This window comes from Procambarus clarkii, chromosome 45, assembly GCF_040958095.1.
Source record: "Procambarus clarkii isolate CNS0578487 chromosome 45, FALCON_Pclarkii_2.0, whole genome shotgun sequence".
Lineage (NCBI taxonomy): Eukaryota > Metazoa > Arthropoda > Malacostraca > Decapoda > Cambaridae > Procambarus > Procambarus clarkii.
The window spans coordinates 7441922-7469421 of record NC_091194.1 but is presented as its reverse complement, the minus strand read 5'-3'; the positions used below and the strand labels follow the sequence as shown (position 1 = coordinate 7469421).

The window sequence follows — 27500 nt, the reverse complement described above, 5'->3', positions numbered from 1 at the left end:
TTCTGTTATTTGTATCTCCTGTTGGTAACAGTGAAGGTTGCTTCTGTTATTTGTACCTCCCTGTTGGTAACAGTGAAGGTTGCTTCTGTTCTTAGTACCTCCTGTTGGTAACAGTGAAGGTTGCTTCTGTTATTTGTATCTCCTGTTGGTAGCAGTGAAGGTTGCTTCTGTTATTTGTATCTCCTGTTGGTAACAGTGAAGGTTGCTTCTGTTATTTGTATCTCCTGTTGGTAACAGTGAAGGTTGCTCCTGTTATTTGTATCTCCCTGTTGGTAACAGTGAAGGTTGCTTCTGTTATTTGTACCTCCTGTTGGTAACAGTGAAGGCTGCTTCTGTTCTTAGTACCTCCTGTTGGTAACAGTGAAGGCTCCTCCTGTGCCTAACACTGTTGCAATCTTACATTAAGTCAATACATAATCTAACAGTTTGTAATACCGATGGTTTAGGAAGACCCTAACTATCCCCCCCCCCTCTCCTTATAAGCCAATTACACCCCCCTTCCCTTCCCTCTCCCTTGGGTGGTTAAGTCATTAGAGCCTCCTGACCCACGGAAAGGTCAGGGCGTCGTGTTATAGATTCGTAGATTTTGAAATTTTTTTGGGCGATTTTAAATTATCTCCTGTGTTAGTATTAATGGATTTTCTTACCGTGTTCTGGGTCAAGAGTCATTAAGCAATTCCATTTACGAAACCTGTACATCTTTTTCCCCTCGATCATGGTGGCTTTGTTTACACTTATTAATTTTTTTACGAGCCTGGAAACCTCACAACCCAAAGGTTGTTGTTGTTATAAACAACCTCGTATAGGGCTTCGGTGCTCATATGGTGTTTTATATAGGTAAACACAGCCGCCATGAGGGGGAGGAAAGATGTATAGGTTTCGTCAGTGGTTGTGTAAATGGTCTCCCTCTTCCCCTGGTCCATCGAGGCATTGAACAAGACCAGTATGGTAAAATGAGCGTTACTGAAGCAGTATATAGAGTTCATTCTTCTCACTCGTTTGTCTTAGATGCGGCCATTGTCTCGTTTTAAACAAGGTGGTTTGTTTACTGTGATCATTGCACTGTCGCCTGTCAACTGTGATCATTGCACTGTCGCCTGTCTACTGTGATCATTGCACTGTCGTCTGTCTACTGTGTACCCGTCTGCTTGGATTGATCATTGCAACATATGCATTGTTAGTCGACCAGGAGTGATCTCTTCACGGTAACTTAGGGCACAGTGGGAGAACTACTGTGCTAAACCATGTTCTGTCCACTGTGAAAGGGGCTGGTAAGTCCTTGGACAACAATAACACATCTATTATGACCTGTCCAAGGAAGAGTTGTCCAGGACGTCTTCACTACTGTAACCCTGTCACCACTGGCCAATCCACAGTGATATAATCACTGTGGTACATTCACTGTAATCTGTTCATTGTTCACAGTTCAATGTAGCTTACTTACACTAGCCTATTCAGAGTGATTTGGCCATTGTGGTACGTCCCTCCCCCACCCCCCTGTTCATTGTTCACTGCTACTTCCACGCTGACCCATCATCAGTGATCCGACCATTGTGGTGCGTTCACTGTTCATCGTTCACTGTTCACTGTTCACAAAACCTTGTTGTCGTAGCTTGACTGCTATAATTCCTTGTCACTTCGACATGGGACTCTTACAGCATTCCGCCTTTCTTGGCCGCCACCGGCAGTCTCTCTCCCTGAAGGTAGGGGTTCATGCTCTGTAAGGAGGGAGAAATATGAACAGTTACTACTGATGGGTATACGACGAACATGGACACAATATTGACTGCTCTTTACCGTTAGAGTTAGGGGGGGGGGAGCCTGTCAACCACTGGAGGGTTATTAAGACCAACCACAACAGCTTACTGACTAGTCAGAAAGTATATTTTAGTCCAGGACTAAATTAACCCAGTGTATATACACCAAGAAGCTGGGTATATCTCTCACCGTACATATCAACTAATTATATATATATATATATATATATATATATATATATATATATATATATATATATATATATATATATATATATATATATATATATATATATATATATATTTAGCTCATGCTAAATTTTCAGTGATTTATAGATAAATTAGGCATTACAAGTCTGATATCAAAATTTCCCACACTGTTAACAAAATTCTAATCTTACCTTATGCTTTCTAAACGTTCTATGTGTATTTTCTGCATTATTAATAATACGTGCTTTATTGATCTATTTTTTTTTTTGTTTTAAACGTAGTTTTACTTGGATATAAGCAAATTTGACAAGGAAATAAGATCAAAATATATGAAGAAAATTAAAGTCGAAGATCTAGAATAGCCGCGATTGTTCATTAACACGTGAACAATTGTGTTCAAGTGTTAATGAACAATTAACACGTTCCAATTAACGTTTGGAACAATTAACCCCCAACAACTGTGTTCACGTGTTAATGAACAAATAACACGTTCCAATTAACGTTTGGAACTAATAACCTCCCCCCCCCCCTCCCTCCCTGAACGATTGTGAGCGTGCCACCATTTTCGACTATTCAACAGTGCCTCCAAGGGTCCAGGAACCAACTCAAATCATCTTAAATATTAAATTATTTCCTGCTTAAGGCGTGAGAACAACGGTAAGTCGACGAGATGGTAACTAACTCCAGTACTCAGTTTCCTGCGGCCACAGCGAGGGAGGAGTCTGGGATAAGAACGGTATGTTGCGTGTAAAACAGTGTATAATATGTAAATGGTTTGTGTATAAAACATTGTCTTGCATCTCGGGTTCGGTCGGAGAGCTGGTCAGAGACCGGGCCGCGGGGGAAGAGCACTGAAACATTCCTATAACAAACCCTCAACCCCCCCACCCCCACCCCCACCCTCATACCGGAATCAATGCAAGGTAAGGTAGCTGGTTGTCTGACCGAGTTCCTTGCAAGCATGAGGACAGGTTGTGGTAGTGGTGGTGGTGGTGGTGGTTGTGGTAGTAGTAGTTGTGGGAGTAGTAGTGACACTGAAAATGTTACCGGACTCCAGTCTGTTGAGTCCACGCCATTCCCTCTCCCCCCACCCCAAAAAATCTACCACTTACGGGCTATTCATGCCCGCGCCACCCCTTGTGTTTGCTTAATCTCCATCAATCAATCAATCAATCGTGTCCAGCAGTGAGTGTCGAATCTCACGAGTTACGGGTGACCGTAGCGAACACGGCGGTGATAACTACACCACACAGCACACACACATTATAGGCGGGACCAAAGAGCTAGAGCTCAACCCCACCCCGCAAGCACAACTAGCTGAGCACATAGCCATACCCTGGGCCAAGAAATATATTTTCGTAGTATCCAAATTGGAAATCCTGAAATCCCTTTTGTAACGCAGCAGTGCTAAGGAAGACGTCTTAACCAGCTTGTTCAGACAGGGTTGTATATACCTTGAGAGGGGCTAAGCACCATTCACACGTCCCTCTGATTAGTTTGGTGTAAGATGCTATTGTTAAGTACAACAGAGAAGACGCCTCAAACCACGTACAAAGAATCATGTAGTAATATTCACCCCTTTAGTACGACATACATATATACATTGGGATGTGAACCTTGACTCTGTCTCTCCTTGACCAAATCCGGCTTCCTCAGACCCAACCAGTACCTGGAAGAGGTCACTGGGCCTCGTGTGTGTGTGAGTGTTGTTGTTGTTGCTGTTGTTTAAGATTCGCTACCTGGAACAAAAAGTTCCAAGTAGCACGGGCTATGGTGAGCCCGTAGTGCCTCAGATGGTTCGCCCTACATATGGAATGATCAGCTGGGAATAGAGTGATGCCCTTCAAATAGCTGGTGTGTGTGTGTTGTTGCCCTGAGCACTCCTGCTGCCTCTATAACCTTTGTAAACTCTTGGCCATACCTTGAGGTTACCTTGAGGAGCTTCCGGGACTTAGCGTTCCCGCGGCCCGGTCGTCGACCAGGCCTCCATGTTGCAACTGCTGACACTGCAAGCTGAGGTGGTGTGGGAAAAATGAGGTTCGAATAGAAGATGAGATGAAGGGAAGTGAGAGAAAGGTAGGTAAGAGGAAGGAGGTAAAAGAGGAAAGGAAGGAAGTAAGAGGAAATGGAAAAATAATTATAAAAGGTTCGCTGGCTTTTGAACATATAAACAAAGGAAACTGCAAAAAGGCCTATTTACAGTAAAAACAGACAAAGCGAGAAAGGCAAGAGAAACATGAAAAGGAATAAAGGTGAAATAAAACAGAAACCAACAAAAAAGCGAAAGACGGAAATAGGAATGGACGAGAGAGAGAGAGAGAGAGAGAGAGAGAGAGAGAGAGAGAGAGAGAGAGAGAGAGAGAGAGAGAGAGAGAGAGAAAGAGAGAGAGAGAGAGAGAGAGAGAGAGAGAGAGAGAGAAAGAGAGAGAGAAAGAGAGAGAGAGAGAGAGAGAATAGAGACGCAGGAAGCTAAATCAGATCACGACTGCCATGACGACAACACCTAAGTTATCTCACATGAACACTTACTTATCTCTAACTTATCTTATACGCCAGCCAGGCTACCTGACATATTCCACGCATCTGCTAAGCGTTCAAAAACAACAAATTGAGCTTAAGTCGATCTTATTATGAATTTTTCCCCTGAGTAGGCCGTCACCCTAAGAAATTTTTAAGTTACCCTTAACAGTGAAGAAAAACGTAAGAAATATTGAGAAGATTCGTGTTAGAATTATTAATCTTACTATATATATATAGATTGAATGATTAGATTATCAATTAGGGTGTAGTTACCTCACCTTCTTTGTGTGAAACTTCTTAGCAACCAGCTGGTGGCTTCCGTCACTCTGAAAATATAAAAAATGCTTAACTTAACATCTATAAATGAAAATATACTCAGTCATATATAAATTATACTTAGTCATATATAAAATATACTCAGTCATATATAAAATATACTTAGTCATGTGCATTTACGTAGATTGTCAGCATTGATAATTCAGTTAATAGGTTTATAGTTATGAAAAAAAATCACTAATCCACAGGACGCGCGGGTTCGAGCCCATTGTATGACTAATACTTTATTAGATTCCTAAAATTCCTGTGATTTCATTGTGTAGGATTAATGTCACTTTGCAGTACAAGACGAAGATCAAAAGTTATGAGGAAGCTGATTGCTTCTGGAATATCAGCAGCCAGTGGAATAATGAGGCAGGTGAGGAGGCGTCAGGACAGATGTTCAACCCGTCCTCGCAAATTCGTATAGTCAATATTGACTTATTAAATAAGTGCATAGGTGACATACTAAACATAATAGATACCCTTAAAAAGATTCATAGAAAACACCGACCTTACCTAACCTTGTTAGTATGTTAAGATAAGCATCTTATTGCTTCGTAATTGCAATTGTTAGTTAACCTATTATAGGTATAGGTTAAGTAATAATTGTAATTACGAAGCTATAAGATGTTTATCTTAACATACTAACAAGGTTAGGTAAGGTCGGTGTTTTCTATGAAGCTTTTTAAGGGTATCTATTATGTTTAGTATATCACCTATGCACGTATTTAATAAGTCAATATTGACTATACGAATTTGCGAGAACGGGTTGGATTGTGAGAATGTGAGATGATAGAAAAGTGAATGTGAACTGATGTCCCAGGAAAGGGATGAGGAACATGATGAGGAAGATGAGAAAACCAGGTGTATGAGGCGCTGGAGCCCATCTAACCATGTGGAAAATAATGAGTCAAAATGAGATAAAAAAAATCATACGATGCTCTAGATTATGAGTAAATGAGGAAGCGGACAATAGCATGCTCTATATAGAGACCTCACACTCACCAATCCACTCATGATCTTGTCCAGAGTAGAGTCCAGCACCCCTTCGTTCTGGATTGAGCGCGCTAGGGCGGTGATCTCAGAGTCCCGGGTGGAGTCCACGCACTCAAACATGTGTTCTGTGTCACACATGCAGTCCTGCAGGGACTGGTAGTCCCGGGAGAAGCCGGCCGTGTTGTCGAACTCCTCCAGACACCCGTCGGCAGCTGTAACAACAATTAAGAATCGGAATATTGTGGTGGTGGTTCACGGTCCCTGGGCCCCCTTAGCGAGTCCTGGGCCCCCTTAGCGAGTCCTGGGGACCTTAGCGAGTCCTGGGGACCTTAGCGAGTCCTGGGGACCTTAGCGAGTCCTGGGGCTCCATTAGCGAGTCCTGGGCCCCCTTAGCGAGTCCTGGGGACCTTAGCGAGTCCTGGGGACCTTAGCGAGTCCTGGGGCCCTTAGCGAGTCCTGGGGACCTTAGCTAGTCCTGGGGACCTTAGCGAGTCCTGGGGACCTTAGCGAGTCCTGGGGACCTTAGCGAGTCCTGGGGACCTTAGCGAGTCCTGGGGACCTTAGCGAGTCCTGGGCCCCTTATCAAGTCCTAGCCTCTTATCAAGTCCTGGGCCCTTATCAAGTCCTGGGCCCTTATCAAGTCGTGACATAGTAGATTGATTGATAAAGATTAAGCCACCCAAGAGATGGCACGGGCATGAATAGCCCGTAAAGGTGAGAGAGCCAAAGTGAGAGAGTTAATATTGGACAAGAAGGAAGGAGAGGAGAGAGAAGGTGAGGGGAGAGAAGGTGAGGGGGGGGGGGGGGGGGTAGCAAGTGAGGGACTAATGAAGAGAAGGGGTGAGGGGGGGGGAGGGGAAGGGGGAGCAGTAAACATGATTATCGAGGGAGGAGGAGGCAGCTGACACAGCCCCGCTCCTGTGCCAGGTAAGTCCACTACGGGATCACCATAGCCCGTGCTACTTGCACGGGTGTAACCAATGGGACAGGATCAACTCACCGGTGTAACCAATGGGACAGGATCAACTCACCGGTGTAACCAATGGAACAGGATCAACTCACCGGTGTAACCAATGGAACAGGATCAACTCACCTGTGTAACCAATGGAACAGGATCAACTCACTTGTGTAACCAATGGGACAGGATCAACTCACCGGTGTAACCAATGGAACAGGATCAACTCACCGGTGTAACCAATGGAACAGGATCAACTCACCTGTGTAACCAATGGGACAGGATCAACTCACCTGTGTAACCAATGGGACAGGATCAACTCACCGGTGTAACCAATGGGACAGGATCAACTCACCGGTGTAACCAATGGAACAGGATCAACTCACCGGTGTAACCAATGGAACAGGATCAACTCACCTGTGTAACCAATGGGACAGGATCAACTCACCGGTTTAACCAATGGAACAGGATCAACTCACCGGTGTAATCAATGGGACAGGATCAACTCACCGGTGTAACCAATGGAACAGGATCAACTCACCGGTGTAACCAATGGAACAGGATCAACTCACCGGTGTAACCAATGGGACAGGATCAACTCACCGGTTTAACCAATGGAACAGGATCAACTCACCGGTGTAACCAATGGAACAGGATCAACTCACCGGTGTAACCAATGGGACAGGTTCAACTCACCGGTGTAACCAATGGAACAGGGGATCAACTCACCGGTTTAACCAATGGGAGAGGATCAACTCACCGGTTTAACCAATGGAACAGGATCAACTCACCGGTGTAACCAATGGAACAGGATCAACTCACCGGTGTAACCAATGGGACAGGTTCAACTCACCGGTGTAACCAATGGGAGAGGATCAACTCACCGGTGTAACTAATGGGAGAGGATCAGCTCACCGGTGTAACCAATGGGAGAGGATCAACTCACCGGTGTAACCAATGGGACAAGTTCAACTCACCGGTGTAACCAATGAGAGAGGATAAACTCACCGGTGTAACCAATGGGACAGGTTCAACTCACCGGTGTAACCAATGGAACAGGATCAACTCACCGGTGTAACCAATGGGAGGGTATCAACTCACCGGTGTAACCAATGGAACAGGATCAACTCACCGGTGTAACCAATGGGACAGGGGTTGGGAGGGTTGCAGTAGGCTGGTAGAACACCCTCTCCTCCGCTGCTGGGGCTCTTCAAGCCGCTCGTGTTAGGCTTGGGTCGCTGCTTCAGCTTTCCCTCTGTTGAGTATCGTCAAGCTTAGTGTGAGACAGACAGACAGACAGACAGACAGACAGCCAGACAGACAGACAGACAGACAGACAGACAGACAGACAGATAGACAGACAGACAGACAGACAGACAGACAGACAGACAGACAGACAGACAGACAGACAGACAGACAGACAGACAGATAGACAGACAGACAGACAGACAGACAGACAGACAGACAGACAGACAGACAGACAGACAGACAGACAGAGACAGATAGACATATAAAAACGTATATTTTTAATAATTATATTTTACAACCACGGGCCAGATTCACGAAGCAGTTACGCAAGCACTTACGAACGTGTACATCTTTCCTCGATCTCTGACGGCTTTGTTTACATTTATGAAACAGTTTACAAGCATGACAACTTGCCAAATCAACTGTTGTTATTGTTATAAATTACCTCCTGGTGCTTCGGAACTTAGTAACTGTTTAATAATTCGATAAATCACCGTCAAATATTGAGGAAAGATGTACACGTTCGTAAGTACTTGCGTAACTGCTTCGTGAATTTGGCCCCTGCAGGAGGGCATGGCTGTCATCAACCACGACCCCTGGAGGGCATGGCTGTCATCAACCACGACCCCTGGAGGGCATGGCTGTCATCAACCACGACCCCTGGAGGGCATGGCTGTCATCAACCACGACCCCTGGAGGGCATGGCTGTCATCAACCACGACCCCTGGAGGGCATGGCTGTCATCAACCACGACCCCATGGAGGGCATGGCTGTCATCAACCACGACCCCAGGAGGGCATGGCTGTCATCAACCACGACCCCTGGATGGGCATGGCTGTCATCAACCACGACCCCAGGAGGGCATGGCTGTCATCAACCACGACCCCAGGAGAGCATGGCTGTCATCAACCACGACCCCTGGAGGGCATGGCTGTCATCAACCACGACCCCAGGAGGGCATGGCTGTCATCAACCACGACCCCAGGAGGGCATGGCTGTCATCAACCACGACTTACCATAGTTGCCGAGGACGGTGCTGAGGAGGGAGGAGTGAGAGAGGTACTCCTGGTCCCTAAGGGACGGGCTGAGGGACAGGTCCTCGTAGTCCAGGGGCATGGCGCCCCCTGGCAGCTCCTTCATGGCCCTGGGGGACATGCCCTCTGCCATGGGCACCCCGAGCCTGGCGGAGGAATACAACAGTCACAGACAGGTGGTGGAATACAACAGTCACAGACAGGTGGTGGAATACAACAGTCACAGACAGGTGGTGGAATACAACAGTCACAGACAGGTGGTGGAATACAACAGTCACAGACAGGTGGTGGAATACAACAGCCACAGACAGGTGGTGGAATACAACAGTCACTGACAGGTGGTGGAATACAACAGCCACAGACAGGTGGTGGAATACAACAGCCACAGACAGGTGGTGGAATACAACAGTCACAGACAGGTGGTGGAATACAACAGTCACAGACAGGTGGTGGAATACAACAGTCACAGACAGGTGGTGGAATACAACAGTCACAGACAGGTGGTGGAATACAACAGTCACAGACAGGTGGTGGAATACAACAGTCACAGACAGGTGGTGGAATACAACAGCCACAGACAGGTGGTGGAATACAACAGTCACTGACAGGTGGTGGAATACAACAGCCACAGACAGGTGGTGGAATACAACAGCCACAGACAGGTGGTGGAATACAACAGTCACAGACAGGTGGTGGAATACAACAGTCACAGACAGGTGGAGGAATACAACAGTCACTGACAGGTGGTGGAATACAACAGTCACAGACAGGTGGTGGAATACAACAGTCACTGACAGGTGGTGGAATACAACAGTCACAGACAGGTGGGGGAATACAACAGTCACAGACAGGTGGTGGAATACAACAGTCACTGACAGGTGGTGGAATACAACAGTCACTCACAGGTGGTGGAATACAACAGTCACTGACAGGTGGTGGAATACAACAGTCACTGACAGGTGGTGGAATACAACAGTCACAGACAGGTGGTGGAATACAACAGTCACAGACAGGTGGGGGAATACAACAGTCACAGACAGGTGGAGGAATACAACAGTCACAGACAGGTGGAGGAATACAACAGTCACAGACAGGTGGAGGAATACAACAGTCACAGACAGGTGGAGGAATACAACAGTCACAGACAGGTGGTAGGAATACAACAGTCACAGACAGGTGGAGGAATACAACAGTCACATGACAGGTGGAGGAATACAACAGCCACAGACAGGTGGAGGAATACAACAGTCACAGACAGGTGGAGGAATACAACAGTCACACAGACAATCATAGCTCACTGACGGGGCATCAATCACTCAGCTAATGTGATTGATGAAACACGTCTACTAACAACAAACTGGTTCTGATATAAACAACCCAAAAAATCATTAAGGTTATACAATGGGCTCAAACTCTCGTCCCTGGCGCCACCATGCCGAGATTTACACTACCAGCTACCCCACGACATGAGCTAAAGTTATGTGAACTTAATCATTTCCTCTCCCTTGGCCAGGGTCGGCCAGGGTCGACCAGGGTCGTCCAGGGTCGGCTAGGGTCGGCCAGGGTCGACCAGGGTCGTCCAGGGTCGGCCAGGGTCGGCCAGGGTCGACCAGGGTCGGCCAGGGTCGACCAGGGTCGGCCAGGGTCGGCCAGAGTCGGCCAGGGTCGTCCAGAGTCGACCAGGGTCGGCCAGGGTCGGCCAGGGTCGACCAGGGTCGGCCAGGGTCGGCCAGAGTCGACCACGGTCGGCCAGGGTCGACCAGGGTCGGCCAGGGTCGACCAGGGTCGGCCAGGGTCGACCAGCATCGTCCAGGGTCGACCTGGGTCGTCCAGAGTCGACCAGGGTCGGCCAGAGTCGACCACGGTCGGCCAGGGTCGGCCAGGGTCGTCCAGGGTCGACCACGGTCGGCCAGGGTCGACCACGGTCGGCCAGGGTCGACCAGGATCGGCCAGGGTCGTCCAGCATCGTCCAGGGTCGGCCAGGGTCGACCAGGGTCGGTTAGACTCACCCTTGTGGGGGGAGGTCGAGGTAGTCTCGACCAGTATCGGCCAAACCGCTTCCCATCCTAGCAACCATCTCCCTGAGGAAGGCATCAGAGAGTCCCATGGAAGCTGCGCCCTGAAAAACACAACACAATTTGAACAGGTAATTTTGTATGGATATAGCAAGGCCTAAATGATACAAGTTGCAAACGAGGCCTAATTTATGTTGCAAGTTGCATTATATTGTATAATCGGTGCAAGGCAGCAGAGTAGGCCTATCTTGTTCGTCAGAGGCTTGATATTTTTTTTATGCCACAAATGTAATTTGTTGAAATTATTGCTGAATATTATCTCTAAATCTAAATCTATATTATGGGGTAATTAATTGTAATGATCCTATGTTATTCTGGCAATACGGCCGACAGGTGTGTAATATTACACACCTGTGTGAACGTTATTATTTATGTCAACATATTTTGCACCACAAGTTTGGAATTTGAAAAAAATGGATTTGTACTGTAATCTAACTTAATGTAATCTAACCTTACTTACACTAGCCCATCCTAACTCAATCATTCGTAACCTAACCTATCCTAACTCAATTATACCTAACCTAACCTATCATAATTTAATCATTCCTAACTTAACCTATCCTAACTCAATTATACCTAACCTAACCTATCATAACTTAATCATTCCTAACCTATCATAACTTAATCATTCCTAACCTAACCTATCCTAACTCAATCATACCTTATCCAACGTACCCTATTCTGACTCAAACCCCAACCTAACCAGACCCAATTAGGATATATATATTGGGTCTTTATGAACCCAATTCAACCTAATCTACTATTATATTCAGATTTGATAACGGCATTATACAAGAAAGGTCATCCGCTATTAACTACTTTCTTTTTCAATCGTTCTATCTTCGGGCTGTGCTCGCCCAAGACTATGCCTCCCCCCCCCCCCCAACTCTACCCCAATTCCGTGCCCTGTCAATCATCGTCCTCAAGTTATGATCGATCCATGAGAATCATTCATCGATTTTTGACACATTGTGTAACCAAAAAAAATGGTTCTAGCATATTAATGTATATTAAATAATGGGGGTTACAATTTTGTTGTGTTCCTGGGAAGAAAATGTTATATGTCTCCAGAGTATAGACAATGGCTGGTGTTCTTCCGCTCAAGCTTTTGTTTTGACCTTTGCTTTGTTTTGATCTTTTGACCTTTGAGCTTCGGTTAAGACAACGTTTGGAGGGTAGCTGCAGGCAGACTCAACCCGCCAAACACACACCGAAACTATGACGTTGGTACAACGTTCGAACAAGTTTTAACACCTAACCATTTATAACAACTAATATAGCAAGTTGTAACAACGTTCTAATACGTCATAAACACGTTAAGCCAAGATGTAACAACTCTATTACAAGTTGTAACAAGCGGAAAATAGAGACAGTTTCGGTTTGTGTTTCCAGGGAACTTATCAACAGCTCCCACACTGTTTCGTAAGTCAGCAGCCTTTCTGCTGTCTCGTCAAGGCGTTTGCATTAAGCTGACTGAGACAAAGGTCAAAGCTAAGCTTGAGCGGAGGTCTTACTTTGGATGTCTTAAGCAAATCAGAAAATATCACCTCCCACTTAAAAAAAATTTTTACCCAATGCTATAATTTGATCTGTAGCAAGGCTTACCTTAGGTATGGTTAAGTCTTTTTGGGATCAGTTGGTAATTATGTGTATTTAACACAACCCGTCCTCGACTCAAGTCCATTCCATCCAGCGGTCGACCCCACAGACGCATTTTCATAAATTTTTACATGCTGTTCATTCAAAACATGTATTTTCTCAAATATAAATTAATATTATAATATATTAGCATATTGTGCATATATATAGGCATAGGGTTAGGTTAGGTGTTTAGGTTCTGTTGGCGATTATTTGTATTTGTAGTACGTGGGTGAAGCATTTACAGCGTTGTGGTTCGAACAAAATTCGTCAGTGAAGCACTTATTTCGGACGTTTTCGAACGTCATCAGTTATGAGTCGTATGTAAACCGTTTTTCATTCATAAACAGCGGGGGTTTGGCGGGTGCATGGAATGAACTTTGGGCCTTTGTTTGGAGGACGGGCTGAAAAAAAGCGAAGTTTTGACCCAAAACAAATTCGAACGCACTCGGATTTGAGTCATAACAAGCTCGAATGTTCACACACCTGAAAATTCGAACGTACTCGGCTGCACGTTCGAACTTTTTTCAGTTTAGATTCAACAATAAAGTGATCTCCATTAATACATAAAAAGAGGGAGATTGGGAGGGTGGGTTGAGGGCGGCCATCGGAATTAACGAGCTGACTCAACTACTCATTAACGAGGCAATTAGCCACGTGGTAACGCACCGAGGAGCCAGGCAGGTAGGACGCTGACGTCAAGTAGAGCATAGAGCCCACTCCGAGGTACACAGCCGCTGTCAGCATCTGTGGGAAGATGAGAGTTATAGAGTTTAAGCTGTGTAGGGAGACACAGCTATAGAGTTAACTTAATGCAAGAGTCTTCACTTAATATTGCTAGAGTTTTCACTTAATAATGCAAGAGTCTTCACTTAATAATATAGAGTCTTCACTTTATAATATAGACAATATAGAGCTTTCATTTAATGTTCCATATTCCATACATGGTACTCATTATATGTTCACAATATATAATTTACAGTATACAACAGTATATTATACGATATGTGCCGCACAGCAGGCCTATATAATGTAAGTTTAACACAAGACCATGTTGCAAAGTAGGCCTATATCATGCAAGTTGCAGAGGAGGCCTATATAGGGCAAGTTGCATATACAATAGATGAAGAGGAACGAGAAGGTGAGCTCAGAAACAACTTCAAGACTGATTTCGGGTAGGCCTAGATAGATTCAGGATAACCTATAACCCAGGTTCGAATCCTTGAGGAATCATTAGAATATTGTTGACAAAAATTGATGCATGGGTATCATTCAGGCAAACCACGTATATATATATATATATATATATATATATATATATATATATATATATATATATATATATATATATATATATAGTGACTTATGAGGCTGACGGCTGTGATAAGCGCCGGCATGGTGAAGAAAGCTATTCAGCTGTCACTCAGAAAATATCTAATCTATCCGTATCTTTTCTTCATAAACCCACATAAAATGCTCAGAAACTTCAAATATTATCATCACCTGTACTAAGCATTATGACACGATGTGAACGAGGTCTCAAACCCCGCCCTAACGAGGTATATATATATATATATATATATATATATATATATATATATATATATATATATATATATATATATATATATATGTCGTACCTAGTAGCCAGAACTCACTTCTCAGGCCTACTATGCAAGGCTCGATTTGCCTAATAGGCCAAGTTTTCCTGAATTAATATATCTTACTATAATTTTTTTCTTATGAAATGATAAAGCTACCCATTTCATCTATGTATGAGGTCAATTATTTTTTATTGAAGTTAAAATTAACGTAGATATATGACCGAACCTAACCAACCCTACCTAACCTAACCTAACCTATATTTATAGGTAAGGTTAGGTTAGGTAGCCGAAAAAAGCTTAGGTTAGGTTAGGTTAGGTAGGTTAGGTAGTACGAAAAAACATTAATTCATGAAAACTTGGCTTATTAGGCAAATCGGGCCTTGAATAGTAGGCTGAGAAGTGCGTTCTGGCTACTAGGTACGACATATATATATATATATATATATATATATATATATATACACACACACACACATACACACACATTTGTACCATATGGAATGCATTAGGCAGTGATGTGGTGGAGGCTGACTCCATACTCGGTTTCAAGTGTAGATATGATAGAGCCCAGTAGGCTCAGGAACCTGTACACCAGTTGATTGACGGTTGAGAGGCGGGACCCAAGAACCTGAGCTCAACCCCCACAAGCACAACTAGGTGAGTACACACCCGCACGCACGCACACACACACACACACACACACACACACACACACACACACACACACACACACACACTGGCGCTGGTGGCTGAGTGGACAGCACGTTGGATACGTATTCCTGTGAACCGGGGCTCGATTCCCGGCGCAGGCGGAAACATATGGGGCAAAGTTTCTTTCACCCTGATGCTCTGTTACCTAACAGTAAATAGCTACCTGGAAGTTAGACAGCTGCTACGGGCTGCTTCCTGTGTGTGTGTGTGTGTGTGTGTGTGTAGGGGGGGGGGGGGGAAGTTAGTAAACAGTTAGTAACAGTTGATTGCTTGACAGTTGAGAGGCGGGATCAAAGAGCTAAAGCTCAACGCCCCGCAAGCACAACTAGGTGAATACACACACACGCACACACACTCACGTACACACACACACACACACACACACACACACACACACACACACACACACACACACACACACACACACACACACACACACACACACAGTTCACAAACATTAAAATTATGCTCAACCATAAGAATTATTTCCCCTAAAGTCTGAACCATCACCATAAGCCCTCCAGTATCACACACACTCCCACTCAGCTCCATAATCATAACTGCATGAGAAAATGTTGAATGTCCAGTAACCTGTCCTCTTAAAAAGAGCGTTGCTTTAAGCCGTTTACCCGTATGGCCGAATATGGACGTAATTTGAAAATGAAAATAAATTTGGGATTTTTTTTTTCAACAACAGTAAGTTAAGGGTCCTCTGATAGGTTAGGTGGGCAGGAAATTCTTATAAAGTTTCAAAATGGTATGAAAAACGTTAATGGAAAGTTGCCTCTTTTAAGCTTGTCGAGTAAGCCGGACGACTCGAACAGAAAACGGAACAGTACGTCACTTTTGTGAGTCGATTTCATTTCAAATTACGTCCAAATTTGGCCATAGTGAGCATACCAGCTAAAAGTGACGTTATTTTTAAGAGGACGGGTTGATGAGATTGAACTGCCGTTTTCGGACACCCTAGCATTACATGCAGTATTCCAAGGACGCTGGTTCGATACAATTCAATAGCCTCAATAAATATATATATATATATATATATATATATATATATATATATATATATATATATATATATATATATATATATATATATATATATATATATATATATTCTCATAGAGACATCATGTTCCCGTGAATTCAATCTAGATCTATAGGATAAGTTATTCCTCCTCATCTGATCAGGGCTTCTTGGCCTCCATAATAAGAGGAAGCCTTACACAAGAGGAAGTCAGAGGGTCACAGATACACAACAGAGGAAGTCACTGTCTTAAGCACACACACCCACACAAGAGGAAGTCAGCTGGGCCCCCTCCAGATAAAGTCAAGGGGGGCTTCAGCAGCAGGATACACTCACCTTGCTAGCCAGTTGCTTCAAGACCTCCAACTGGGAACCAATATGGCGCCCACTCTAAGGTCCTAACGACCCAACTATCAACATCACAACTCCCTCCTGATGGCCAATATGGCCAGCTAATATGTCTAACATTACGGGGCATATTATGATTTACATTTTTATTCATGTCAGTGTGAAAGAAAATGTTGTTTTCATGCGATAAAATGAGGAGATATATGAAGGCTGCGCGGGACAGATGTGCGCAGGACGGGTGTGCGCATGACCCATGTGCGCAGGGGAGTTCCCGTGCGGATTGTCATGGTAACAGTTGTATTGATCACGATGGGTGGGGATGGGAGGGATGGGGAAAGGGAGGGAGGGGGTTCTGCCACCCCCCCCCCCCTCCATCTCCCCGGAGCGTATGATATGTACGCAATACACTATTCGAGTGCCTTTTGTCTCCTTAAATGCGTACCAGAGAGAGAGAGAGAGAGAGAGAGAGAGAGGGAGAGAGGGGGAGAGAGAGAGAGGGAGGGAGGGAGATAGGGAGAGAGAGAAACGAGTGAATTTGACAATACTGAAGTCATCTCTATCTATTCAGGAGAATATATGTCTATCTGAGGATGGAGGCCGGACTCTTTGGCCTAACCCTCACCTTACTTTCACACATGATACATGTGTGGTACGGGACGGACATAGGCCTGTTCCGGGTCGGCTCTACTGCCACACTGTAAAAAAAAAATCAGCCTCTAACTCTACCCCTCCCCACCTACCTCCCTCCTCCTGATGAGCTTTTCATTTACGTCTCAAATTATAAACTGGATGAATTTTCCATATTTTTGTTTAACTAATCCCGCCATTTACCCGCGCATGTTCAAGATTTACTCGAAAATAATTAACTGAATTCATGTAAATGAAAGGGGGAGAAGAGGAAGAGGAGAGGAGATAGGACGTGGAGAGGGCAGTGGTGTGAGATGTCGTGTGGAAAAGAGGGGAAGGGGGGCTGGAGGGAAGAGGGGAAGAGAGAAAGGGGGGAAAGGGTGGAGGGAAGATGTGATAAAAAGATGATGTGTGGGAGAGGGGAGAGGCCGGGATAAATGAGGTGGGAATCGGGAAGTGGGACAAAAGACAGGTCACTCCGGGTACCCGTGCCAGAGAGCATCAGGAGTCTTTATGGTTTACATAAAGAGTTTTAAGAGTTCACACTGAGCCCCTGGAGGCTCTCGGAGCTCACACTGAGCCCCCTGGAGGCTCTTGGAGTTCACACTGAGCCCCCTGGAGGCTCTCGGAGCTCACACTGAGGCCCCTGGAGGCTCTCGGAGCTTACACTGAGCCCCCTGGAGGCTCTTGGAGCTTACACTGATCCTCCGGAGGCTCTCGAAGCTCACACTGAGCCCCCTGGAGACTCTCGAAGCTCACACTGAGCCCCATGGAGGCTCTCGAAACTCACACTGAGCCCCAGAAGGCTCTCAGAGCTCACACTGAGCCCCTGTAGATTCTCGGAGTTCACACTGAGTCCCCTGGAGGCTCTCGAAGACATTTAGGATTCGTCACAATGTTCAGAGCCAATGAGAAGATACTGAAGCCATACGGTGTGATCGAACCTGTGTCTCTGGATTCCTCAGGCACACGCACTACCGGCTGAACCACGATGAGCTTAAAAAAAAAGCAGAAGTACTATACCTGAGTCCAGGAACGCGGGTTCGATCCCATTGTATGGCCTCATTAATTCCCCCTCATCTACGCCATATGGACTTTCATTGCAACACTGGACGCAATAACAGCATCGCATGTCAACAGATGCAATATTGCAGCTTTTGTTGTAGGCTGATAACGTGCATTTACCGACAATCAGATATCTTGAGAGGAGTTATAGTGGTAGAGAAGATAACAGTGTCTAAGCGGCCGGTGAGGGCGGGGTCTAACAGGGCGATTGGGTAGTTCGCAGAGTAGATATGGGTTAACTGGGACAAGATATGTTCAGAGAAATTGCCTGTGCATGCGCATGCCCACGGAGTTATGCGCGTACCCACGCATGCGCAATCCGTAAACAGGTGTGTTTACCTAGAAGAGAAGCCCGCGGTGGGCTCTGGGAGGCTGCCAGTATAGAGCACGCTGCTGTAGGGCTCTGTGCTGCCTGCCGGGCTTGGCTTCCAGAGTTGGCTTCGAAGGACTTTGGCTTCCGGAGACCTTGGCCCCTCGAGAGACCTTGGCTTCGAGGAACGTTGGCCTCGCGTGGACCTTGAGTTTCAAGTACCTTGGCTTCCAGAGATCTTGGCTTAGTGAGACGTTGGCTTCATAGAACTTTGACTTCCAGAGACCGTGACTTCGAAGGTCCTTGGCTTTCAGGGACTTCGACTTCGAGAGACTGGAAGAAAAAAACTTAAGATTTCTACGATCTCATTTTCGTGTGATTTCGAGGAGAAAGAAAGAAGTGTGGAGGAGCAATGAGGAGTGAGAAGGCTGCTCTGTGTGGCAGACTCTGCGTGTTGGTGGCGTGTCTGCTCCTGCTGGCAGAACCATGTTCTTCAGCTAAGTTGAGGACTTCGGCGAATGACCCCATCAGGAATGTGTTGAAGAAGTCGCTGGGTCCCCAGCGTCTGGCGTTCCAGCGACAGTATCAAGAGGATAGACCTCTTCCTTACACGGTTTTGTCCCAGCGTTTGACGTTCCAGTTTGAAAAGGATAAGCCTCTGTCTGCGTTAGCGTTACTGCAACGCCTGGCGTTCCAGCAACAGTATCAACGGCAAAGACCTCTGCCACCCACGAACACTGAGACACCGTTGACAACGGCAGGGAAACAGTCAGTAACGGAAGGCTCGCTACAACAGTCGCTGCAGGCCACCGCTCCCACTACCTCATCAACCTCGTCCACAAAAAACACTTCGTCTGAATTCATCGATGAATCTAACGCAAAAGACGCCACCCAAAATCTTTTCCGCAACAGCCAATTACCTCGTGCTAACAATCCCAAGCTCGACAATCATCGCAATGCGAAAAGCATCGCAGAACATCGAATTCTTAAGCAAACAATCACCCAGCTTTCCATTGATTTCCTAAGAGCTGTAGACTCGACAAAAGCCACAAATCATTGCACTCCATTGCAAACCTGCCTCAGCAACGCCACGTGTGTAACACGAGGGAGAAATTGCAAATATTTCCTTTTCAATGACACTACAAACTTCATCCTTTTTGAAGGCAATGGTAATTATGAAGATTTATCTGATAACAATATTGGTTATCCTGTCAAGCCGGCCGCCAGCGATAACAGGAGACTGAACAACAGGACGATGGGTCAACACGGAACTCCTGCTCCCACATACGACAGATCGTCTACTCCCACATACGACACATTATCTACTTCCACATACGACACATTATCTACTCCCACATACAACACATTATCTACTTCCACAGACATCCCTCTACCTATACTCAGCAGTAGAAGTCCTCTACCGTCCTGCTGTCCAGCGATGTTCCACGAATGCACAAAGAGAAGCAGCATCACTGGCGTTTCCTCTCTGGAAGGTGACGATGCTTCCGCTGGCTCAAGGAACCATTCTACTTGGCGGGGCTCTGAGGTGACAAGATCACGGTATCATTTAATAAATCCTACGTCGGTTGTGTGTCCCGTAGCAGAGTCCCGCGGTGAAGAGTCCTTCGCCGGTGGGTCCTACGGTGTAGAGTCCTACGGTGCAGAGTCCTACGGTGCAGAGTCCTACGGTGCAGAGTCCTATCAGGCCAAGCCGACTCCTTGCATCTGGCTTGATCTGTGCATCATAGACGTCTCCCACAGACACCACTTCTGCATCAGTGGTAAACTGTGTAAGTTAATCCACTTGGGAAAGCCTGATTTAAAAAAGTCGTAAATGTCTACTTTTCAATTAATGTTCACATTTAATAGAACTGAAGTGTCACTTACGAAGTTTGGAGGTCTTACGTGTCGATTTGCGACACCTGAACCTCTTTCGTGTTCTCTTACGAGGTCTGGGCCTCTTATCTCCATCATGGCTGTCTAGTTTGAATTTATTAAACAGCTTACGAGCATCGAGGAGCTATGAGGTCGACTTCAACCCATGTACGCTCTCATAGCGCTCCGGAGATCGTAAATTATTAAGTAAATATTAACTGAGCTGCCTTACTCGAGGTAAGAGGTCCAGGCCTCGTAGGTGAACACGTAAGAGGTCCAGACCTCGTAAGAGAACACGTAAAAGGTCCAGACCTCGTAAGACAATACGTAAGAGGTCCAAACGTTTGTGAGATAACACGTAAGAGGTCCACACCTCGTAGGTGAAGATGGTAAGTGTTGGGATTACAGTACAACGCGGATATTACAAGGCCTGGCATTACAGTGATGGCTCCATTTTCAGACCATTCTCCGTGGCAACGAAGGACCCCAGTGACGGTCTGCATGGCTTTTCCAGGACCAGTTTGGACCATCAGGGGACCATTGGAGGTGGCTATGAAGGGGGTCTTCATGGTCCCAATAACCCTAGTGAGTATACCATGCCCTCATTTCTATAAAATAGGCCTAGAAATATCTGATGCAGTAGGCCTAGTATGGACCAATAGGCCTGCTACGTTGCTCCATAATTCCCACGTCCTTGAAAACCCATGTAAGGTGAAGTAATTATGAGGAGAAAGCGCTTAGCCAGTATATGACCATATAGCGCTTGGAAGGGATATGAGACAGACTAAGATCTCTGATATCAGGAAAAAGCACCAATCCATTACAACTATATAACACTTGGAAGGGGTCAGGCTAAGGATTTGGGGATGGGACGAGAGGGGGGAAAGGAATGGTGCCCAACCACTTGGACGGTCGTGAGGATTGAACGCCGGCCTTGCAAGAAGCTAGACCGTCGTTCCGTCGATTAGTTTAAGAATTAAACATCAACTTGAAATCCTTTGGTATATATCTTTCAGGTTGGTGTGGCCGCCAACGGCGCCATCTTGTACGTGTTGGCGCGACACCGGCGGCTTCGCACGACAGCCAATATCTTCGTTGGAAACCTTGCAGTGGCGGACCTCCTGTTGGCAGCCCTGTGTCCTCTCCTCTTCATGCTCGAGGACTCCTTCCAGAATTACGTCCTGGGTTCTGTCGGCTGCAGACTTCAGGGCTTCACACAGAGTTAGGTTTAAGGCTTCATTGCTTTTCTATGTTGAACAATGATTAATTTGGTATTTCTGGAAGGTTTATACACAACACAATTTGTCCTCCTCATCCTCATAACCACAGCCGATCATCAACACAGCCCGTCCTCATCATCACAGCCCGTCCTCATCAACACAGCCCGTCCTCATCAACACAAACCGTCCTCATCAACACAGACCGTCCTCATCAACACAGACCGTCCTCATCATCACAGCCCGTCCTCATCAACACAGCCCGTCCTCATCAACACAAACCGTCCTCATCAACACAGACCGTCCTCATCAACACAGACCGTCCTCATCAACACAGCCCGTCCTCATCAACACAGACCGTCCTCATCATCACAGCCCGTCCTCATCAACACAGACCGTCCTCATCAACACAGACCGTCCTCATCAACACAGACCTTGCTTAAAATGCAATATTATGCGAAATTCTGAGATTTGAAGGCCAAATCACATATCGTGATACTACATGAATTAGTATCGAAATATTGGTAAAAATGAATATATTTACGTAATATCAAACTACATGAAAACGTGAAAAAAGTCACTATATAACCATATTTGAGGATTTTAACTTCAAATCATAGAGCGAGGTTTCATATTATTTAGATCCAAGAAAAGACATATGACAATGTTGTTTCCAATACAAATGATAAAAAACAATGTGTTTTCATTAGAATTAACTATAATGTTCTTGATTTTCCTTTTATATTAACGATGGAAGATGTACACGTAAAACCGCTCTAATCCGGCTGAAACGTCGATATATGCAATAAAAACCGAACTTCTCCCCTTTTCAATATCTTACTCAGTATATTAACGAGAAACAAATAGATGATTGAAAATGAAGTATTTAAGGTTATTATCTAATCAATTATGTGTTTGCATCATTTTTATCGTATATATATGAATTAAAACCCATGGACTGAAAATTCACAAAAACGTGGAAAACGGCAAAATATTGCCTAATTCGATGATATTTTGTTTAAATCACATGAAGGAAAAGGAGATGATAAACGTCAAATTATTGCTATATTCGATGATTTTTCGTACGAAACAAAATGCAAGAAAACTTGCTTAAAATGCAATATTATGCGAAATTCTGAGATTTGAAGGCCAAATCACATATCGTGATACTACATGAAATAGTATCGAAATATTGGTAAAAATGAATATATTTACGTAATATCAAACTACATGAAAAACGTGAAAAAAGTCACTATATAACCATATTTGAGGATTTTAACTTCAAATCATAGAGCGAGGTTTCGTATTATTTAGATCCAAGAAAAGACATATGACAATGTTGTTTCCAATACAAATGATAAAAAACAATGTGTTTTCATTAGAATTAACTATAATGTTCTTGATTTTCCGTTTATATTAACGATGGAAGATGTACACGTAAAACCGCTCTAATCCGGCTGAAACGTCGATATATGCAATAAAAACCGAACTTCTCCCCTTTTCAATATCTTACTCAGTATTTTAACGAGAAACAAATAGATGATTGAAAATGAAGTATTTAAGGTTATTATCTAATCAATTATGTGTTTGCATCATTTTTATCGTATATATATATATGAATTAATACCCATGGACGGAAAATTCACAAAAACGTGGAAAACGGCAAAATATTGCCTAATTCGATGATATTTTGTTTAAATCACATGAAGAAAAAGGAGATGATAAACGTCAAAATATTGCTATATTCGATGATTTTTCGTACGAAACAAAATGCAAGATAACTTGCTTAAAATGCAATATTATGCGAAATTCTGAGATTTGAAGGCCAAATCACATATCGTGATACTACATGAATTAGTATCGAAATATTGGTAAAAATGAATATATTTACGTAATACCAAACAACATGAAAAACGTGAAAAAAGTCACTATATAACCATATTTGAGGATTTTAACTTCAAATCATAGAGCGAGGTTTCATATTATTTAGATCCAAGAAAAGACATATGACAATGTTGTTTCCAATACAAATGATAAAAAACAATGTGTTTTCATTAGAATTAACTATAATGTTCTTGATTTTCCGTTTATATTAACGATGGAAGATGTACACGTAAAACCGCTCTAATCCGGCTGAAACGTCGATATATGCAATAAAAACCGAACTTCTCCCCTTTTCAATATCTTACTCAGTATTTAAACGAGAAACAAATAGATGATTGAAAATGAAGTATTTAAGGTTATTATCTAATCAATTATGTGTTTGCATCATTTTTATCGTATATATATGAATTAAAACCCATGGACTGAAAATTCACAAAAACGTGGAAAACGGCAAAATATTGCCTAATTCGATGATATTTTGTTTAAATCACATGAAGGAAAAGGAGATGATAAACGTCAAAATATTGCTATATTCGATGATTTTTCGTACGAAACAAAATGCAAGAAAACTTGCTTAAAATGCAATATTATGCGAAATTCTGAGATTTGAAGGCCAAATCACATATCGTGATACTACATGAAATAGTATCGAAATATTGGTAAAAATGAATATATTTACGTAATATCAAACTACATGAAAAACGTGAAAAAAGTCACTATATAACCATATTTGAGGATTTTAACTTCAAATCATAGAGCGAGGTTTCGTATTATTTAGATCCAAGAAAAGACATATGACAATGTTGTTTCCAATACAAATGATAAAAAACAATGTGTTTTCATTGGAATTAACTATAATGTTCTTGATTTTCCGTTTATATTATCGATGGAAGATGTACACGTAAAACCGCTCTAATCCGGCTGAAACGCCGATATATGCAATAAAAACCGAACTTCTCCCCTTATCAATATCTTACTCAGTATTTTAACGAGAAACAAATAGATGATTGAAAATGAAGTATTTAAGGTTATTATCTAATCAATTATGTGTTTGAATCATTTTTATCGTATGTATATATATGAATTAATACCCATGGACGGAAAATTCACAAAAACGTGGAAAACGGCAAAATATTGCCTAATTCGATGATATTTTGTTTAAATCACATGAAGGAAAAGGAGATGATAAACGTCAAAATATTGCTATATTCGATGATTTTTCGCACGAAACAAAATGCAAGAAAACTTGCTTAAAATGCAATATTATGCGAAATTCTGAGATTTGAAGGCCAAATCACATATCGTGATACTACATGAATTAGTATCGAAATATTGGTAAAAATGAATATATTTACGTAATATCAAACTACATGAAAACGTGAAAAAAGTCACTATATAACCATATTTGAGGATTTTAACTTCAAATCATAGAGCGAGGTTTCATATTATTTAGATCCAAGAAAAGACATATGACAATGTTGTTTCCAATACAAATGATAAAAAACAATGTGTTTTCATTAGAATTAACTATAATGTTCTTGATTTTCCTTTTATATTAACGATGGAAGATGTACACGTAAAACCGCTCTAATCCGGCTGAAACGTCGATATATGCAATAAAAACCGAACTTCTCCCCTTTTCAATATCTTACTCAGTATATTAACGAGAAACAAATAGATGATTGAAAATGAAGTATTTAAGGTTATTATCTAATCAATTATGTGTTTGCATCATTTTTATCGTATATATATGAATTAAAACCCATGGACTGAAAATTCACAAAAACGTGGAAAACGGCAAAATATTGCCTAATTCGATGATATTTTGTTTAAATCACATGAAGAAAAAGGAGATGATAAACGTCAAAATATTGCTATATTCGATGATTTTTCGTACGAAACAAAATGCAAGATAACTTGCTTAAAATGCAATATTATGCGAAATTCTGAGATTTGAAGGCCAAATCACATATCGTGATACTACATGAATTAGTATCGAAATATTGGTAAAAATGAATATATTTACGTAATACCAAACAACATGAAAAACGTGAAAAAAGTCACTATATAACCATATTTGAGGATTTTAACTTCAAATCATAGAGCGAGGTTTCATATTATTTAGATCCAAGAAAAGACATATGACAATGTTGTTTCCAATACAAATGATAAAAAACAATGTGTTTTCATTAGAATTAACTATAATGTTCTTGATTTTCCGTTTATATTAACGATGGAAGATGTACACGTAAAACCGCTCTAATCCGGCTGAAACGTCGATATATGCAATAAAAACCGAACTTCTCCCCTTTTCAATATCTTACTCAGTATTTAAACGAGAAACAAATAGATGATTGAAAATGAAGTATTTAAGGTTATTATCTAATCAATTATGTGTTTGCATCATTTTTATCGTATATATATGAATTTAAACCCATGGACTGAAAATTCACAAAAACGTGGAAAACGGCAAAATATTGCCTAATTCGATGATATTTTGTTTAAATCACATGAAGGAAAAGGAGATGATAAACGTCAAAATATTGCTATATTCGATGATTTTTCGTACGAAACAAAATGCAAGAAAACTTGCTTAAAATGCAATATTATGCGAAATTCTGAGATTTGAAGGCCAAATCACATATCGTGATACTACATGAAATAGTATCGAAATATTGGTAAAAATGAATATATTTACGTAATATCAAACTACATGAAAAACGTGAAAAAAGTCACTATATAACCATATTTGAGGATTTTAACTTCAAATCATAGAGCGAGGTTTCGTATTATTTAGATCCAAGAAAAGACATATGACAATGTTGTTTCCAATACAAATGATAAAAAACAATGTGTTTTCATTGGAATTAACTATAATGTTCTTGATTTTCCGTTTATATTATCGATGGAAGATGTACACGTAAAACCGCTCTAATCCGGCTGAAACGTCGATATATGCAATAAAAACCGAACTTCTCCCCTTATCAATATCTTACTCAGTATTTTAACGAGAAACAAATAGATGATTGAAAATGAAGTATTTAAGGTTATTATCTAATCAATTATGTGTTTGAATCATTTTTATCGTATGTATATATATGAATTAATACCCATGGACGGAAAATTCACAAAAACGTGGAAAACGGCAAAATATTGCCTAATTCGATGATATTTTGTTTAAATCACATGAAGGAAAAGGAGATGATAAACGTCAAAATATTGCTATATTCGATGATTTTTCGCACGAAACAAAATGCAAGAAAACTTGCTTAAAATGCAATATTATGCGAAATTCTGAGATTTGAAGGCCAAATCACATATCGTGATACTACATGAATTAGTATCGAAATATTGGTAAAAATGAATATATTTACGTAATATCAAACTACATGAAAACGTGAAAAAAGTCACTATATAACCATATTTGAGGATTTTAACTTCAAATCATAGAGCGAGGTTTCATATTATTTAGATCCAAGAAAAGACATATGACAATGTTGTTTCCAATACAAATGATAAAAAACAATGTGTTTTCATTAGAATTAACTATAATGTTCTTGATTTTCCTTTTATATTAACGATGGAAGATGTACACGTAAAACCGCTCTAATCCGGCTGAAACGTCGATATATGCAATAAAAACCGAACTTCTCCCCTTTTCAATATCTTACTCAGTATATTAACGAGAAACAAATAGATGATTGAAAATGAAGTATTTAAGGTTATTATCTAATCAATTATGTGTTTGCATCATTTTTATCGTATATATATGAATTAAAACCCATGGACTGAAAATTCACAAAAACGTGGAAAACGGCAAAATATTGCCTAATTCGATGATATTTTGTTTAAATCACATGAAGGAAAAGGAGATGATAAACGTCAAATTATTGCTATATTCGATGATTTTTCGTACGAAACAAAATGCAAGAAAACTTGCTTAAAATGCAATATTATGCGAAATTCTGAGATTTGAAGGCCAAATCACATATCGTGATACTACATGAAATAGTATCGAAATATTGGTAAAAATGAATATATTTACGTAATATCAAACTACATGAAAAACGTGAAAAAA

The 27500-nt window shown here is 42.4% G+C and overlaps 1 protein-coding gene across 1 annotated transcript in view; it reads right to left on the bottom strand.

Moving 5' to 3' along the window:
- 7B2 (Secretogranin_V domain-containing protein 7B2) overlaps positions 1–16499 on the bottom strand; it is a 17546-nt gene extending 1047 nt beyond the window's left edge. Inside the window, exons 1-8 of the mRNA XM_045761052.2 lie at positions 16433–16499; positions 13421–13498; positions 11048–11157; positions 9021–9184; positions 7889–8011; positions 5811–6013; positions 4766–4813; positions 1–1718 (exon numbers count right to left, since the gene is read on the bottom strand). The exon at positions 1–1718 is cut by the window's left edge and continues 1047 nt beyond it. Coding sequence (XP_045617008.1) covers positions 1653–1718; positions 4766–4813; positions 5811–6013; positions 7889–8011; positions 9021–9184; positions 11048–11157; positions 13421–13498 — 792 coding nt within the window. The 5' untranslated portion in view covers positions 16433–16499 and the 3' untranslated portion in view covers positions 1–1652. The remainder of the gene's footprint in view (positions 1719–4765; positions 4814–5810; positions 6014–7888; positions 8012–9020; positions 9185–11047; positions 11158–13420; positions 13499–16432) is intronic.
- Positions 16500–27500: the final 11001 nt, after the last annotated feature.